General features: G+C 40.9%; 1 protein-coding gene across 1 annotated transcript in view; it reads left to right on the forward strand.

The window, feature by feature from the left end:
• Nucleotides 1-485: 485 nt before the first annotated feature.
• The window catches only part of TCP11L2 (t-complex 11 like 2), a 36,439-nt gene continuing 18,081 nt past the window's right edge, over nt 486-18,843 (forward strand). The window contains exons 1-6 of the mRNA XM_069490365.1: nt 486-687; nt 7,720-7,911; nt 10,088-10,223; nt 13,768-13,888; nt 16,140-16,360; nt 18,243-18,379. Coding sequence (XP_069346466.1) covers nt 7,755-7,911; nt 10,088-10,223; nt 13,768-13,888; nt 16,140-16,360; nt 18,243-18,379 — 772 coding nt within the window. The 5' untranslated portion in view covers nt 486-687; nt 7,720-7,754. The remainder of the gene's footprint in view (nt 688-7,719; nt 7,912-10,087; nt 10,224-13,767; nt 13,889-16,139; nt 16,361-18,242; nt 18,380-18,843) is intronic.

The raw sequence follows: 18,843 nt of genomic DNA on the forward strand, positions 1-18,843 counted from the left end.
AAGTGTGGACAGTGTGAGGGTGGGCACCGAGTCTGGATTGCGCCGTCTAGATAACGGGTGTGCCGGCACTTAATGTTCCACGGGCGGCCAGGAGCTTGCAACATCGTCCACACTGGTGGGCCCCGGGGACCCAGGGTATCCGTCCAGCGCTCCACTAGTTCTGCAGGCAGCTTCGCCCCGCCCCCAGCGCCCCGACAGGCCCCGCCCCCAACGCCGGGCGCTCCTGGCGGCTCTGCTGCCCCAGTTCCGTAAACACTTCTCTCCCCGCCCCTAGTAGTCCCGGACCGCACCACTCGCAGCGCGCGGGGGGGACCGTTCCCTGTCACATCCCAAACACTCTCCAATCCAAGCTTTCCTCGGCCTTTCTGATCCGAACATGTGGAAAACTTTGTCTCAAGTAGGTCGAATCTGTGAGAACTCGGCTATCGGAGCCTGAAATGTCTTGGGTTCCCTGGCTCCGACGCGCCGCCGTCCCCTCGCTCGCCGGTTTTGTGACGGCCGCGCGGTGGCTGCCTCCCTAGACTCCCTGAGGGCCCTTTAAATACCGCATGGGGTTGGGGGGGGGGGGGAATGCCGAGCTGGTGAGTTTTCGAGTTGGTTGTGCTGTGCTCTGTGAGGGGACACCCAGAGACCCTTGACCCGGGGTCACTCAGTTGCCTTCCTCCTCCTGTCTGCTTGTAGGACCCGGTGCGTATCCATCCCCGGGGAGGGGTCGCCGGCTGTGAGGTGACAGGCCAGGGCCAGCGGAGGGGACACCTCTCCCCCAGCGGCCCGAGGGCCTGCCCCGCCTCTCGGAACTCTGTACTGGGACGGCGGGGCCAGGGGCCGTCGAGCCCGGTTCCTTGCTCTCGTCCTCCGACCCGGCCCCCGGCCCCCGGCCCCTCGTTTGACCTCGAACCGCCGTCCCGCGTGGAAGCGGGGCGCGGGCGCCCAGTGGCCGCGGGTGTCGGCGGACACGGGCTTCGGGCCCGGGAGGTGGCATCGTCTGGGCCGATTCGCCACTGTTTACACCCTGCTGGGCTGGTGCCAGCGGCTTCCCACCGTTAGGGCTCCAGGAGGAGTCACCGCCTCCTCCGCGCCCCCCGGCCCGCTGGAGTCGGGGACTGAGCCGGCACGGGGGCCGGGCGGCGCTCGCAGTGTGTGTTTGGGGTTTGTTGCCGGGGTTTCCTTGGCGCTTGTCTCTGCCTCCGCCGTCCCCTCCCTCAAGGGTTTGTTTTGCAGGAAACATGGTCTCCGGGAGGGGAGGGCTGCCGGAGGAAGTGGGCGGGAGAGTGCTGACTCCAGGTGGGTCCCCTCAGCAGGACCCTCCATTAGGTGAAAGAGGTGGAGGAAGGCTCCTCGGGCCTGGGCTCGAACCCTGTCCTCTCAGGGGTGGCTTGTGCTTTCCAAAGCTGCTACTGTGGGTGGCGCCACTGCGGGGGACAGCGAGGATCTGAGGTGGCACGTGGCTGAACGTAGTTATGTGTTTTTGTTAGTATTAGGAAAATCTGATCCATTAAATGAGCGATTTCACAATGACACAGTTTCCTTTCAGAATAAACGTATTTAAAATGCCAAAATCTTGTCAAAGCAAAGGGCTTCCTGAATTAGAGGTAGGGACGGAGACAGTGGTGAAGAGTGGTACTCAAAGTTTGGGAAATCTTAGATGTTTGTCCTGCTACCTTACCAGTAAAGAAACTGGACAAGTCCTTTTCCCAGGGGGCCTCTCAGCACCCATGTTCTCCAGGCCAGAGACCTTGCGGCCTTGCAACTTGCAATCTGCCAGTTGACAATGAGTTTATCTCGGTGGTTCCCACTTTAGGAGGCTCCCTGTCTGCCCACAGCTTTTTTCTCTAGGAATTTCTTACATCACCCAGGCAGCCAGTGGAGGTTGCCTAACTTGAAGAGGCCCAGGGCTGAAGATACCCAGTCTTGTGTGAAAACAGCTTCTTTGCCATTTTGCGAGGGGTTGAGGGCCCCAGAGGAGGAAGCACAGGTACTAAAACAGACTAACAGGGGTGGGAGGAGAGTGCTTTCAAGTGTGAAAAGTGCCTAGAAATCCTTCTCCCTGATGCTGTAATACCATGTGTAGAGTGAACATCTGCTTTGTAGACAGTGACTGGCTTGTTGACTTTTATCTAGGTTTTTGTTGCTTCTAACTTGATGAAGACCAGTATTGTCTAGCTGAATGGTGCGGGCATCTCTCTCTCTGCTGTATGGTTTTTGCTTTGCTGTGGATGAATGACTTCTTAGCATTGCTATTTGGGACTGGTTCTAAAGCAGCATTTTGCAGAAAATGGCAATTTTCTACACTGTCTGCAATTTTTTTCTTCAGGGCTCCTCTGACTCCCTGCCCTTTACTGTACATACGTGAATGCTTGCCTTGCACCTGACCTTGATATGGTCTTGAAGGGTGGTACCCACTAGGTATTTCTTGAATTTTCTGTTTTCTGTGAGCTCACCTTAACTGGATGGGTTCTGTTCCTCAGGGCCCTGCTAGATAATCTGAATAATTCACTCCAAAATGTTTATGACTCATATTAGCTATAAGCAGTTAACCCTTTTGATAATATTTGGGTTTTAACCAGAGATTTTGCAGTGATTAAAGAATGGCTCCCTGCTAGAGGATTTTCAGTCACTCTGGTGGGGTGATTGAAAGTCATTTTGGGTGACTCTTTCAGTGATGTCCTTCATGAAATAGCACTTAAGCAGCTATTCCAGGATAATGTCAGCTTGCTACCATATGTGAAAGTGTCCATGTGGTGATGGATAGATCAATCTGGCAGAAGAGGAGTCAGCACACCAGATTTCCTCCAGCCGTCCTAGAGCAGTAGAGAGCACGGGCTTTAGGGATCTACTGTCTCAATTTGAGTTGTACCTCTACATTGCTGTGAACCCTTGGGCAAGTAATGCAACCTTTCTGAGCCTCAGGGTCTCATTATAAAATGGGGACAATAAGAATACCTTAGCTAACAGGTTGTAAATGAGGATTCAAGGAGATAAAATATTTAAAGCACTTACAAAAACAGTTATTGAATACTTATATTATTGAGGGCATGATAAGCACTCAGTGACTGTTAGCTCTAATTGTTATTATTTGCTATTTGTGAGTATTAAGAGGGTGGAAAGACACAATGTAATAGTTTCTTTACGCTCCTGGAACTGTGAACCTTTGCTAGTTTGAATTATTGGTACCTCGGAAATGTGTTGAGGTAGGCACTGAGAATTGGAGAGGGGAGACACAGCTTCTTCCCACAAACAGCTTAAAATCTAGTGGGGAGACAGCCATGCAAACAACTATAGTACTTTAAGTGACTGCATAATGAGACTATGAGCAATGTGAGGGAAGCAGAAGAGAAGGAAAACCCAGGTTATCTTTTGAATAATAGGAGTGTGGCATAATTTGTTCCTGCAGTGATATTCATTGAGCTCCCACTCTACCCCAGGCAGTGTTCTAAGCTCTATATAGCTCATTTAGATGCTGTAAGTGGGGGTATCAGGGAAGGTCACCTTGAAATTATGACATTCAATTTCAAATCTGAATGACGGCAAGGGGCCGACCACATGGAGGTCAGGAAAAAGAACATTCCAGGGGGAAAGAATAGCAGGTGCGAGTGCTCCAAAGTAGGAAGTTTGGCATGTTTGAGGAACCCAAAGAAGGCTGTTGTGTCTGGATTATGAAGGGCGGGGGAAGAGTGGTACAGAATGAGGTGGGCTGAGGTCAGACCACAGAGGGTTGTAAACCATGGCCATGAGACTTCTTAGGAAAAGGGAAACCACCTGGGGGTGAACTCTTAAAGGGGATTATTTATTTTGCCTTTTCTGGAGGGCTCTGGCCTATTTCCAGTTTTATTGTTTAGGCACTGTTGAAGGACACTGGGACAAGATAGACTGTTTAGAAGAGCTTTTATTATAGAATGGTATTCAAACTGTCACAGAGGTGGGAAAAATCAAAATTTAAAAACTGCAAGACCCTGGACTATTCTGAATTAGCATCTTGAAGTTTCAGTTCAGCATTCCATCTTCTCTTTTAAACTTTTATTTGGAAGTACTGTCAAACTTAGATAAAAAATTACAAGAGTAGTACAAAGAATACCCTGTGGTCTACCTTTTACTCAGATTTACCTATTAACAATTTGTTTCATGTGCTTTATTGTTTTCTGTCTTTCTCTTTCATTTGGATCATTTGAGAGAAAGTTGCATACATCGTGGCGTTTTATTCCTAAATACATAACCATGGTGTGTTTCAACTTAAGTATATTTAGCATTGGAATACAGACAGTAGATGCAAGTATTGTAACAATGCTATCAATTGACCAAAAATGTCCTTTATAGCATTTTTTTCTTCCAGTACAGGATCCAGTCTAGAATAACCTATTGCACTCAGTTATCAAGTGTGTTTTCATCTGGAGCATATCCTCAGTCTTTGTTTTTTATGACATTGACATTTTTGGGATTCATAACTTCTTTTAAATAGTATAATAGTTGACATCTTTTAGACACTTACTAGGAGCTTAAGAACCTGATGTTTCAGTACTGAAATAGAAGACTATTTTAGCTAAGCTTCACAACAGTTCTGCAAGGTAAATACTATTATTATCCCCATTTTACAAATGGTAAGTAAATTCTCTGTTTCCAGTCAGTAAATATCAAGAGCGAGGATCAAGAACGCAGTCTGCCTGCATGTTCTTACTGCTTCAGTGACGTGTGTATTATCATTGGTGTACCTTTGCAATCCTCAACTAGTACAGGACCATTTGCAGGTAGAGTTTGCTACAGAAAGGAAGTAAGGGAGTAAAATTGGACACAAGCTGAGGAATCACAGGCAAATTAAAAACCAAACTCCCCTCTATCTGTGGTGAGTCATAGGACTAGCCCCTTTAGGTCCCTGTATCATTCCCTCCTCTCTTAAATGTCAGTTGTCATACTGCCATTCATTCATCCATTCATTTATTCAGCAATAAATATTTAAGTACCTGCTGCATTCCAGGCATTGGCCTCAGAAGGAATGTCATAATATTGTATTTATGATCATAAAATGATGAAATAATATAAAAAATGTGAATATGACAGTATTTTCTTTGAATAGTGACCCTCTGTAGTGTTAGAGGCTTTACTTGGAGTTATCTTCTGTCTTTACCTTTTACTTCACCTTTGACCAGTGATTAAATCCTCCAGGTAGGATGAGATGTGGTATCCCTGAAAACTTTGATTTACTTGTGAGTTGCAGTGGTGAAGGCTAGATAGATTTAAGTTTGTCTGTATAAGAAGAATTACCTTTCTTAAAGAAACAGCCTGGTTTCATTATTACCAGTCCAGGAGAGAATCCAAAATGGTTTTAAAAGCAGTCTAATTACCCTCAATGCCTTCTAAATCAAGTAGCTTTGTCTTCAGATGACTTATTTGGAAACTTGAGACCAAGAAGGGTAAGAGCAGGTATGAAGGAACTTGCGGGAGACCATTCACATTGCCATTTGGTTTTGGCTTTTATATTTCAAACAAGTGCTAGAGTTGTGTCCTAGGTTAACTACTGGCCATGTTTATCTATCTGTAGAGGAACATGCTTTCATCATCCTGACATAAAATTGTTCTTCGCTCCAGAGTTTTTTAATTCTTGAGGTGATGACATTAACAAACAAAAAAGTTAAGAACCAAGAATGGGCTGCCCTTGGGGAAAGAGGATCTAGGATCCAGTTGATGCAGTTTTATGGCTTGTCCCTATGTATACATTTTTAAATTATTATTTAAATAGATAATCTAGGCATGCAGATTCAAAGGAAACCTCAAAAGGCACAAAAAGATTTGTCTCATTTTTAATTAAAAAGATACTGTATCAGCACCAATTAAAAATTTCTTCATTTGAATATCAAAGAAAAACCAAAAAAGTTAATGATAGCAAACATCTGTATATTTTTACTGTCAGTGACTGTTCCAAGCACTTTCCATGTATTGACTAAATGAAATCTCACACCAACCCTATGAGTTAGGTATTATTAGTGTGTCTATATAAGGAAACAGGCAATTTCTTAATAAAGTAACAATGGGCATTTTTACTCCAAAGATAGGCTTCTGCTTGGATACGCTATGGTTGTAATGTGGAGGCTTCTACCAACTAAATAGGAGTTTCTAAACATTTTGAAGCTTTTAAATTTTCTCTGGCAGCCACTGGGCTAGGACTTCTATCTCCAGTGAATTGTTGCCAGAAAGTGTAGTTGTGCGTTATTAAGCGTGCCTGTCATTTGATTTCTCAGAACTTGTAGTGATGCCTTATGGAGCTCTGGGTTTGAGCATCTTAGTTATTCCTACCTGAAAGAAACCTATAACTGGCCCAACCCTCTCAGAAACATGAAGTGAAGAGAGCAGATATCATGTGCATAAAGTCACACAATGATTTAATGGTGGACCCGGGCCCCAAACCCTGGATTCCAACTCCTAACCCAGAGCTTTTTATTTTTTAAATCTTTATACTTTTCTGTCTTGTTAAACGCAATTAAGAAAGCTACCAAGCATGCTGTCCAGCAGGAGTAGAAAAATGAAATGGATAGTTATAACTATTAAGCTAGTTCGTAAATTTCCATGGCTGAATGCTTTTATTCACTTTTACTTGGAAAATCAGCCAAAGCTGGTTTGAAGCAGCTATAGTAGAGAAAAATTAAGACCAGGGCATACTAAGCACAGTTGTTACATTACAAGAGAATGACTAAAAAAAAATAATAATAAAGGGGAAACAAACTTTAAGGTATTCAAATAAGAGTATGACAAAGACCTAGGAATTTTGAGTTTTATATCAAATAAGACAGGCTTAGGCAGTAGATTGTCTGCTCTAGGGCTTGAACTTTGGCAGTCCCAGGCATGTAAACGTGTAGTGATATCAGCTTGCAAATGTTCTGGTTGAAGCTGTACCAGATGGGATTCAGTTATTCTGATTTAGCTGACACTGAATGAATACTTGTCATATACTTGGCACTGGTAGTGGACAAGACACAATCTCTGCCTTATTAAGGAAATTCAGAAGTGGCCATGGGAAGAAAATGTACAAGAGACTAAGTGCTCTTGTAGAGCTGCAGGAGATATGCTCCAGATGTGCAGAGAGGAGTGCCATTAACTCTGGCCGGGTGTGCCTGTAGTCCCACCTACTCGGGAGGCTGAACCAGGAAGATTGCTTGAGGAGTTGGAGGTTGCAGTGAGCTATTACGACACCGCTGCACATTAGCCTGGGCAGCAGAGCAAGACTCTGTCTCAAAAAAAAAAAAAAAGAAAGAAAGAAAGATTAATCCCATTCAATCTTCAGACAACCATATTAGATTAGTCTTTCAGTCCAGTTTCACTCATGAGGTAGGTGGTTAAGTGACCTCCACAAGGTCACATGGCAAAAGATAGAATGAGCAGTCTGACTCCAGAGTCCCGCATTCATACCTTGCTATGTTTTAGAAACCCTGGGGGAGAGAGTGTGTGTTCTGCGGTGTGTTTGTTTTGTTTTTTAAGGATCTGTCATTACTTAGAGCTGCTCCACGTTTACAGTGGTTACGTCCTTTCGTAAACTCATACCTATGGCTGTGGAATCCCTTTTCGGGAAGGCCGTCTTGATGGCCTACTGGTGGGGGAAGGACAAGGTCATCTTCTGAGGGCCTTTCCAACATTGTGACACTTGCGGGTACGGCTGTCTACACTGAAAGAAGCATTGGCGCTGCCAGTGGAAGTACCACAGAATGTTGATGCAAGGTGTATTTGTCTGTGCAGGTGCTGTCTCTTTATCCATACTTAAGTGACACAAAATGCCCTTCAATGGTGAGAAGCAGTGTGTGGGAGAGGACCAGACCAGCGATTCAGACTCTTCACGGTTTTCCGAAAGCATGGCTTCACTCAGTGACTATGAGTGTTCCAGGCAGAGCTTCACAAGCAACTCCTCCAGCAAATCCAGCTCTCCTGCTTGTGAGCTGACAGGGGAGCAGGGACTGGGGTGGTGGGGGTACTTCTAGAGTTGTGTGTTGGATTTGAAAACTCAGAAATGGCTAAGATCAACAGACTTCCCCTCATTTCTAGATGTACCAGAATAGCACTGCAGAGGCATTACAGCTTCCTTGGACAAATTCTCAGAAATAAATAGCCACTAAAGTTTACAACCTGCCAATTTTTATTTTAATCACTGTCTCTGATCTGCTTCTGTTTCACCGTAAATCAGGACTTCAACCCTGTCTGTCATTTCTTCCAAATGGCAAAAAGCCACTCCTTGCAATTACTTCTTGGACTACCCTTAAGGATAAATTAAAATTGGTCTTTTTTGATTGTTTCTAATTTACACTGAAGGAAAATTGCCTTCATTGAAGGGTCAGGAAGGAAGTGAAATAATCTATAGGGTTTCTTGCTGATTTCAAAATTGTTGTGCAATTCACCCCAGAAAGGTTCCTGAGAGAATTACTACACTAAGGGTGTGAGAAAGAGTTAAAACAGAGGCCACAGCAAAGGGAGATATCTTTTTCCCTTTTTGTATGTGGAAAGTAGAGATGTGTGAAGCAGGTGTGTTTGCCTTTTTTTTTTCCTAGTTTTTTAATTGGCATTTTGTTTAGGAAGTATAACAACACCTTTAACTGACAAAGCAAATGCAGAAAAAAGCAACTAATGTTTAATTATGATTAAATTTCCACTTCTAAAATATTTGTTCATTTGTATTTATTTCAAATTTATACATTCTCATTTTAAAAACCTTGGAAGATACATAAGTATAGAGAAAAGAAAACGTTGCCTATAATATCACCCAAAAACGACAGCTGGCAGTGCATTGCCATCTTTATCCTTCACACAGACATATGTGTGGACTCTTTTCACTTAGTGTTATAACTAAAACATTTACTCATGATTATATATTTTTGAAACATTGTTTTTATGACTATCTACTACTTCATGAAGTGAATATATTTAAATTTCCTTAACCATAAATTTACTGAGCCATTGACTTATCATTGGACATTTAGCTTCTTTTTCTTTCTTTCTTTCTTTTTTTTTTTTTTCTGTTACAAATAGTGCTTTATGGACATCTTAGTGCATAAAGCCTTTCTAGAAATTCCTTTGGCTATCATTGGATTATTGGACCAAAGAATATAGACATTTTTAAGGAGAATTTTGAGGCAGAGTAGGCAAAAGAATAGCAGCCTCAGGTTTCTGTGCCTTTTCTCACTTATACTGTGTAGGAGTTGATGCACCCTAGTCACGCTGAAGAAGGGTTTTACTAATTTTGTGTATCATCTTTCTTTCTCCTCTTCCTCCTCTTGTCTTCCTCCTCCCAACTCCTTCTCTTGAAAAAAAAAAAATTAGGTAGCAAAGTATTGCCTGTCAGTGCTGTCATCTAAGGTCATGATTTTTAATTAACAGAAGCTAAGATTTCCAACAGTGATTTTAAAACAACATGATTTATTAGAATAGTTTCTTAGTATAATCTTTAGAAATTACTCAAATTCTTGTACTATTTCCTACTGAGAAGTAGATTATCCAGTTTCTCAGATTTATTATATTTTACTTTAATTATATAAATTTCTTGAGTTCTTACTATGGTCTTCTTTACTTAAATTATCTCATTTAATCACCTCAGGCTAACCCTGTGAGGAGGTAAGTGATGCCTCAATGAAATCAAATGAGAACTATCAGTTGGCAAAATTTAGAATTGAACTTAAACATTATATTATACTGCCTATGCATTTAGAAGTTATGGTTTTAAAAATCAGTTATTTCATATTGAGTCTACTTAAGTTAGTGAGACTTCTGAATTACAGAATAAAAAATAGTCTTACCTATTTCCTATAAAACACATATGATGCAGGTATCAATAGGCACTAAAAATGAGGTCTGTCTTAATAGGCCTATAATAATAAGATTGTCCCAGAAGTATTTGAGAGTTTATTATCAAATATGGTAACTGAAGGTGTTGAAGGAGTTTTTAAATTTTTGAAGTCTTTATTAAGCGAGAGAATCCACCTATTTTAGTATATATTCTCCTTACTTTTAAAACCCTGTAATATCCAGTGTAATAAATTAAGCCTTGTCTGTATCAGTAGGCTTCGTTGGATGGCAACTTCTCTTCTACAACATTAACTGGCTTTTGTTTTTCTTTCAGCAACAAGCCCTCCCAGGGTTGCAACATTTGATGAAGTGATGGCTGCAGCAAGGAACTTATCAAACATGACTCTTGCTCATGAAATTGCTGTAAATGAGAACTTTCAGTTGAAACAAGATGCCCTCCCAGACAACAGGTAACCTGAAGGCATTTGTTATATGTAAAACTGTGCTGAAGATTTTGTGTGTGTGTGTGTGTGTGTGTGTGTGTGTGTGTGAGATATACACAGAAATATATTCGCACTGATTCCTGGAAGTTCTTGTATAATATCCACAGGGGGCAAACATTGTTTAGTTCTCTAACAAGGTCTTATACTTGTTTTAAAAAACATTCCACTAGAGTATCTGTTACTCGTAATCTTCAGAACTCAGTTTATATGTCACTTCTGAGGGAAGCTTGTCCTGACATTCCATACAGTTAATCCCTTTGCTAAAGATTCCTGTAGCTCCTGCTACCTCCCCTCTGTTAAGAGATCTTACAATTTTATGTTCAATGTCCATCTTCCCCACTTTACCAAAAGCACCATTAATGGAGGAACTATGTCTATATTGTTTGCTGCTCTCTCCCTATTGCCTAGCATAGTGCCTGACATACAGTATGGGCTGAAGAAATATTTGCAGATTGATTTATTAAAAATTGATATTCAGGCTGTGAAGGATAAAGAAATGCACCTGAACTGACAAAGTGCAAAGAATAGGCAATCCAAAAATATGTGGAGGTAGGAATTATAGCTACAAGGGACACTTCCTGGGTAACCTCACCCCCAGGGACCTCTAGTTGGAGCCACACCCTTATATCCTTACCTCAGCCTCTCTGCTGTCAGTGGCTTACAAATTTCCTGGGACAAAGAGGAGAGAAGGCTTGAGACTATCATTATAGATAAAGCATCTTTAGAAGCAAAGTTGGCTCATGGATTGAATTTCAACCTCACAGTGCCAATTATAAATCCTGAGGCATTCTCTCTATCAATTAAAACAGCTTAGAATATTTGATCCCATTTAGAACTTTTGTTTTTAAAGCAGGAAAATAAGTAAACATAATTTTCCTTCTTTACAATGTGGATCATAATCTTCCTGGGGATATTGTTTATATAATAATAATTTTTAAGATTACTATCTAAAGTAGGTGTATCTATTTGGTCTCTTTGGTAACTGTGTTTTGCTGTGATCTGTTATACCAGCTCTACTACTATACCCCTCGGCTAGGCCACCATCATCTCTGGCCTGGACTCTTTCAGTCCTAACTGGTTGCCCCCTCTCTGTTCTTAGCTCACCACAGTCCATCTTCCATACCCACACAGTAACTATAATGATCTTTCTAAAGGATAAACCACATTAGAATGTTTCCTTGCCAAAAACTCTCCAATGGTTTCTAGTATACATAAAATAAAAATCCAGACTCCATTATGGCCTGGAGGCCCTACTTCCCCAACCCTGTCTTAGCACTTTCCCTCCCTCATGCTATGCTTCGGCCATGCGGGCTTCTTTCTTGATCTCAGAGTACGCCGGGCTTGATCATAGACTTTGTTACTACTTCTTTTTGAATGTTCTTTTCCTAGATCTTCACATGGCTCTTTCTTCTCCCCATCTGAGTCTGAACTCAAAGGTCACTGCTTTAGAGAAGCTTTCTTCAACCACACAGTGAAATCAGCACCCTCTCCATACTGTCTACCACATTGTCTTACCTTGTCCTCCTCATAGATCTGAAATTGTCTTACTAATTTTTAATATGTTTTTTATCTTTCTGTCCCTTTTTTATGTCAGAGACTTTCTTTTCATTGAATATCCGCAGTTCCTAAAACAAGGCCTCATACATATCGAATGTTCAATAAACATTTAATTGACTGACTGATACAAATGAATTTTTAAAGTTAAAATTAGTATTTTTTATTCAGTATAGCAAAAGACAATTTGGGCATATCTGTGCTTTAAATTCAGTAATTGTAAGTAGAGGCCATAGTGAAGGTGTTTTAGGATCTGGCCCTGGGGTATGAATCCTGGCTTTGGTGAGATCATATCTGAGCCTCACATTCCCTAAGAATAAGATGAGAACTACACTATTCACTTCAAATGCATGCTCACTGGCATAAAAGTGCTTTTCACATAAGTTCTTGGTACTATGGAAAAATAGTAATCCCTCTTGCCTTCATTTTCTGCCGTGCTAGAAAATGTGAGCAAGGGAAACAAAGTGCAGAGTTAGGATGTAGTACCATTGTTTTAAAATTAAGTAGCATATTACAATATTAACTGTTGATTTTTCAGATGACCCTCCACAATGGCCAAGTTTTTCCTTTTTTAAATATGGCTGACTCTCATATTTTATGAATTATTTTCTTTGGGGAAAAAAACTTGGTAAAATTAGTCTGGTTTCTGATAATAGGAATGCTTATAAATGATTGATTGTGTCTCCTCCAAACCTCCACACCACTACAGAAAATTAAAGAGCTAAAAAGTACACTGCAGCCTTTAGGAAAACTTAAACTCTGATGTCACTTAGGGAGCTATAAAATTGTTTTAGTTCATTCCTTGTTGGTCTGTTCAAACCAGGTATGTGTGGCTTGTAAAGTCAAGAGTGCAAGTCTATACCAGCAATGTTTGCCTTTCCCATTACTCGGGAGTTGCCCAGGAGAGTCTCAAACTTTGGAAATGGCATTTATATTGAATAAATCCCCTCAGGCAATTAGAATAAATTTTAAAATTTAAAGTTGTTGAGTAGAATACAGTATTTGCGGTTATAGACACAATTTTAACTCACACTCCTCAAAAGCTAATTTTCATCTCTCATAGCATTATTGTATACTTAACTATTTGTACTTTAATAAAAAAAATTAGGAGATATGCTTAACTGCCAAATTATTAATTCATTTATCATGCGTTCATCGAACACTCACTATATGCCAGGCACTGTGCTAGGCACAATGGCAGGTACCTAGAAGAAGGAGTTATAGGCTCTGCTAGGGAGAAGTGTTTAGCTCTGTGGAGAAAGAGACTCATCAGTAATTACAGTGCAGGGAAATACGTGGTTTTCTAAAAGCTGTTGCAAATAGAGTAGGAGTTCAGTAGGAATGTGTATTATAATGTGCACCTATTTTAGGGCATTGACATAATGGGTGAAGTGAGGTGGCCACCTATTCTATTGTGAGCTCTTCCTAGGAAGGATCCTATTTCAGCAGTTTGGTCTGGCTTACTTTAAATAGGACATCTAAGCTGAATTTGGCAGGCATTCAAATACATATGTCCTTGGGGCCAAACTGTTCCATTCTGTGCCATGAAACTTCAGCTGTTGAGGAAAGAGCAACTTTGCCATCTCATCCCAAAAATCTAGAACAAATCTAATAATCTGTGTAGAAGAGTACATAAATTATTCTCTCACTTTAGGAGAGAATGTTGTGAAATTATTGAAAACCATAGTAAGGAAGCATTTTAAAAGTCTAGGGGAAACAGTTGGGATAGAATGTTAAATGAAAAAAGTATATAATATTGTATATGCTGGGCACTCTTAACTATGTTAAAACAATGCATTGAACAAGAGAAATATTCAAAAGATTAATAATGGGACTAAGGGCAATTACTATTCTCTGTTTTTTCTGCATTTTCTAAGATTTCTATAATGAGCGTATTTCTCTTATAATTAGGAAAAATGATGCTTATTTTAAAAAACAATCCATTTCATTGCAATAGTTTGGCTGGTCGAGTGAAGCACATTGTTCACCAGGCCTTCTGGGACGTCTTGGAATCAGAACTAAATGCTGACCCTCCCGAGTATGAACATGCCATCAAACTGTTTGAAGAAATAAGAGAGGCAAGTTGTTGTTTGTATCAATTGGTGTTTTAGTCAATTCAGGCTGCTATAACAGACTGGCATAGACTGGGTGGTTTATAAACTATAGAAACTTACTTTTCTCAGTTCTGGAGGCTTGAAAGTCCAAGATCAAGGTACCCGAAGATTCAGTATCTGCTTGGGGCCCACTTACTGGTTCATAGAAGGCACCTTCTTGCTGTCTCCTCACATGGAAGGAGAAAGGGCACTCTCTAGGGTCTCTTTTATAAGAGTACTAATCTCATTCATGTGGACTCTACTCTCATGACCTAATCACCTCCTGCAGGCCCCACTTCCTCATACCATCCCATCGGGGATTGGGTTTGAACATATGAATTTGAGTGGGATACTAACATTGAGACTATAGCAGTTAGCTTTGTTTTGTTTTGTTTCTCCAAAGACTGTTTCATGTCTTTTGTATTGGCCACTCTTTGAGAAACTGAGTGAGTTCAATTACTGGGAGAGTTTTCCCCTGTACCTTCTGGAGTAGGGTGAAGGCTGGAAAAATAGGGCAGTGGACAGAGCTCAGGGTGATGCTTACAACACAGAGTATTGGCTAAGAGTACAGAATCTGAAGTTAGATAGTCCAGGTTTAGTGATGGGCTCGCTCGCTTTAAGTCTCTGTCTCCTGAGTACTTACATGGTAGTCATAACAATTAAATGAGATGACAGTAGTGATTTTAGCTAACATTTACAGGGCATTTGCTCTGTGCCAAGCACTAGATTATTCATTTATTCTTACCTTAATTCTCTGAGGTAGTTACTCCTGTTATACTTACTTTACATAAAGAAACCAAGTTCCCTGACTCATGTAGGATCATGCAGCTTTGAGAGGTTGAGAAGTATTTGCACAGATCCACTCTGGCTCAGAGCCTGTGCTCCTAACCATGTGCTATGTATATAAGCACAGTGTCAGCTGTGTACTGAACACTCAATAAATAGTTTGCCCATATAATACATAATAAATATTTTATACATAAAATATATTTAGTGGACCCCTTGGAGTGTTCTCATCTTTTTTTAAAGGGTTCTTTTGGAGCCATGATCTCCAACTTATCTTTTCTTCTCTGGATTGTTTATCTGTAGACTTTTTGAAGTGTTGCAGGTCCTCAAATAATGTTGTTTTGTGCAGTGTTTTTTCTCTATAATGTTAATGAGGAAAAAAATATCTATTCCTAGCTGGAACCACTGTCTGTGTAGAGTTTGCATGTTCTCCCCATGTCTGTCTGGGTTTTCTCCAGGTACTGCAGTTTCCTCCCACATCCCAAAGATGTGCACATTAAGTTCATTGGCTTGTCTAAATGGTCCCAGTCTGAGTGAGTGTGGGCATGGGCGGGAGTGTGCCTTGCAATGGATGGCATCCTGTCCAGGGCTGCTTCATGCTTTGTGCCCTGAGCTGTCAAGGTAGGCTCTGGCCACTCACACCCCTGAACTGGAATAAGCATGTTGGAAAAGGAATGAATGAATACAAATTATTGTAAAATAAGAATTTGTAAAGTATACGATAATCCTACAAATGCACAACAATAAGTGATGTGGTATGAAAGTGCTCAGCGAGCCAGACTGTTTGTTGTTTACTTTTGAACTGCATGGTGGTAGGAGATGCTCCTTATGATTTTTGCTTTGCAAACATTTATTCTGTGATTTAACCCACCACCGCTTTGACTTCTGTCACTGATTTACCAAAAATTGAGTAAATAATAATCTACTTGTGTTTTATTAATCTTTCTTAAATGTAAGTATAACTCACATTTATTTCAGTGTTTAATATTAGAAGTGTCTTAGAAGTTATTTAGAAGATTGATGATGTTTTTGTAACCAGAAATATGCTGTAGGAACTTAACTGTTGTTTATATCAAGTAGCTTATGGTAAAATTGGTTTCATTGTATATCATTTCACTTAAAGTCACGGTTTCTTAGAACCTATTGATAAGTCTTAAGTCAGGACTTACTGTGATTTCAGTAATATTGATTCCTTGTTAGTTGTTTTCATTCTTACAGTATCAGTAATTTTTCATGGTGGGGGGACTTTAATTCAGAAGATAGAGCTTTCTTCCTAGGGTTGAGACACTGGAATTCCCATTTGACCAACCACCTAGTAATTGTCAACTTCTATGGCATCTAGGGCTCTAAAATATTGACAAGAAGTTTGGTCATTTAGACACTGAAGTGAAAAGTGACAACTTTCATTTATGTAATGATGCTGTTAATTTTTCTTTCTTTCCCTGTGTAGATTCTTCTCTCTTTTTTGATTCCCTGTGGCAACCGGCTTCGCAACCAGATCTGTGAAGTTTTGGACACAGACCTCATTAGGCAGCAGGCTGAGCACAGTGCTGTTGACATCCAAGGCCTGGCCAACTATGTCATCAGTACGATGGGAAAGCTGTGTGCTCCGGTGAGAGATAATGATATCAGAGAGTTAAAGGCTACTGGGAACATCGTGGAGGTGCTGAGGTTAGCATCTTTTCTGCTTGCAGTTTCTTAGAATACTTTTGAGTTCATTCAAAAGGGAAGTATGGGATTGGGAAACACAGAATAATAACTGATCTCCCAAAGGAATTCTTGACACTAGAAGAAAACCAAGTAAGCAGGAGGAAGTCAGTCATTTACTGTGCACATAGAGTTTTCAGATAGAACGATCTGACAAGGCTGTTAGCATGCAGTGGGCCCTGGGGAGGCAGTGATGAAAAAGACAGATATAATCCCTGACCCCAGGAAGTTTATAGTCTAATGGGAAGAGAGACCTTGAACAATTAATTACGATTGTGGTAAGTACTGTGGAAGAGGAATTATTATAGAGGGCCTAAATAGAGCCTCCAGTAGTGGGACCTAGTCTAGTCAAGGCTTAGGGTTACTAGCTGCTATAACACATAAACTCTGAATTCTCGGTGATTTAATCAATAAAAGTTTGTTTCTCTCACATGTTGTAATCCGATTCAAGGGTTCTTAGGCAGCCTTCCACATGTCATTCATATGGAAGCTCCTCTGTTCTCAGCTCCACCCCTGTGTAGGTCCTTGGAGTCCTCTCCATTCAGCTGGTGAATGGGAAAGAGACCATGGAGAAGGCATACCTAATATGTAACCACCTTGGCCCAGAAGTGACAAATTCCCTTGACCATGACTAGTCACATGGTCCCACTTAGATTGAAGAGGGGGCTGGGAAAGGTGGTTGGTGTCTGGAAACACATTTTGCAGCCACAGATCTGCACTGTGTGCAGAGAGCATGGACATTTGGTGGTCAGCTAGACATCTCTGCTGCAGCTTCCCTGAGGAAGTGGGGTATACATTAAATAGTGAGAATCTCATTTGGCCATGTAGACAATAACTTCACTGTGATTTGAGAGAAAAGAAGGGTCTGCAACCCTTTTTGTCATTGAGGGAAACTTTTCTTCTTTTTGTGTGTAAATACGGCTACATTGGGAATTGAGTTTTATGTAAATATTTTGGAAAGGTAGGAGAAGGAAACTAGTAACTGGGTGACTTACTTTGTTACTTTGTGCAAGTTAATAGTCTCTCAAAGTGACACTTTCCCTGCCTTAAAATGGGCTTTATGTATCCTTAGAGATGTGCTCAGCTCTGGCAGATTGTGATTCTTCAGTGGCAGGATCCTTGCTTTCAGTTATCTTATTACCCATGTATGATATCAAATTTATGGCATTCATCTTGGTTGTTCATTGAGTGCCCACTGAGTGCCACTGCTCTCTGCATTTTACATTCATTGTCTCATTGACTGTTCACAACATCCCTCCAAGGTTGATGTTATTCTTTTCTTTCACAGATAGGGAGACCGAGACTCAGAGAGATTAAGTAATTTGTGCTTGCTCACAGATCTGGTCAGTTGCAAAGCTGGCTTTGAGTACAGGGCTGCCCACCTCTAAAAGGCTGCCCACCTCCTCGGTGCCTCACTGCCCCCTTCCGTCCGTCCTTCCTTCCTTCCTTCCTTTTATTCTTTCTTATTCCCTTAGGAATAGAAACCATATCCAATATATTTAGACTCTGGGGCTTTCAAATGAAAATTCCTCCTTAAATTTTTCTTACATCATTAAGACTAATTGTTTATGCTTCTTAGTGTCTTTATCAGTTTATGACTGGATGTCATGGATCAGCTGGAGGTATTATATCTGTTAAAGTAAATACTGTTGACATCTGTGAAAGAACACATTTGGAATACACGGGTGACCTTCTATGAAAAGTGACCTTGCCAAATGGCAATTGGAATTTCAAAACCATTTTGGGGATGTTTATTTTTTCCAGCTCGGAACATAGATAATAGTTAATGAATTTCAGCTGAACTTCTTAATCAGCTCTCTAACTAATGTAATTCTGAAATTTCTAGACAAATATTCCATGTCCTGGACCTCATGAAAATGGACATGGCCAATTTTACAATTAGGAATCTTAGACCACACCTTCAACGCCAGTTGGTAGAATACGAGAGAACCAAGTTCCAGGAAATTTTAGAAGAAACTCCAAGTAAGTATAATATCATATGTATTTATTGTGAAGCTGGGTGAAAATATGATACTTAATTTTTGACATCTTACATAGAGTGTCACTAAAGAATTTTGGCCTTTCTAGTAAATATTTTTTTACCTTCTAAAATCAATATCACAAACTTATAGTTGTTTACTCTGTCCCAGGAACTGTGCTAAACACTATTGATTTCTTCATTCATTCAAGATATATTAGGGCTGGGTGCAGTAGGTCATACCTGTAATCTTAGCAGTTTGGGAGCCCGAGGTAGAAGGATAGCTTGAGACTAGGAGTTTGAGGCCAGCCTGGGCAACATAGCAAGACCCCATTTCTACAAAAATAAAAAAAATTAGCCAAATGTGGTGGCATGTGCCTGTAGTCCCAGCTACTTGGGAGGCTGAGCCAGGAGGGTTGCTTGAGCCCAGAAGTTTGAGGTTGCAGGGAGCTAGGGAGCTTATGATCAC

The sequence above is a fragment of the Eulemur rufifrons genome, chromosome 16 (assembly GCF_041146395.1).
Source record: "Eulemur rufifrons isolate Redbay chromosome 16, OSU_ERuf_1, whole genome shotgun sequence".
Taxonomy (NCBI): domain Eukaryota; kingdom Metazoa; phylum Chordata; class Mammalia; order Primates; family Lemuridae; genus Eulemur; species Eulemur rufifrons.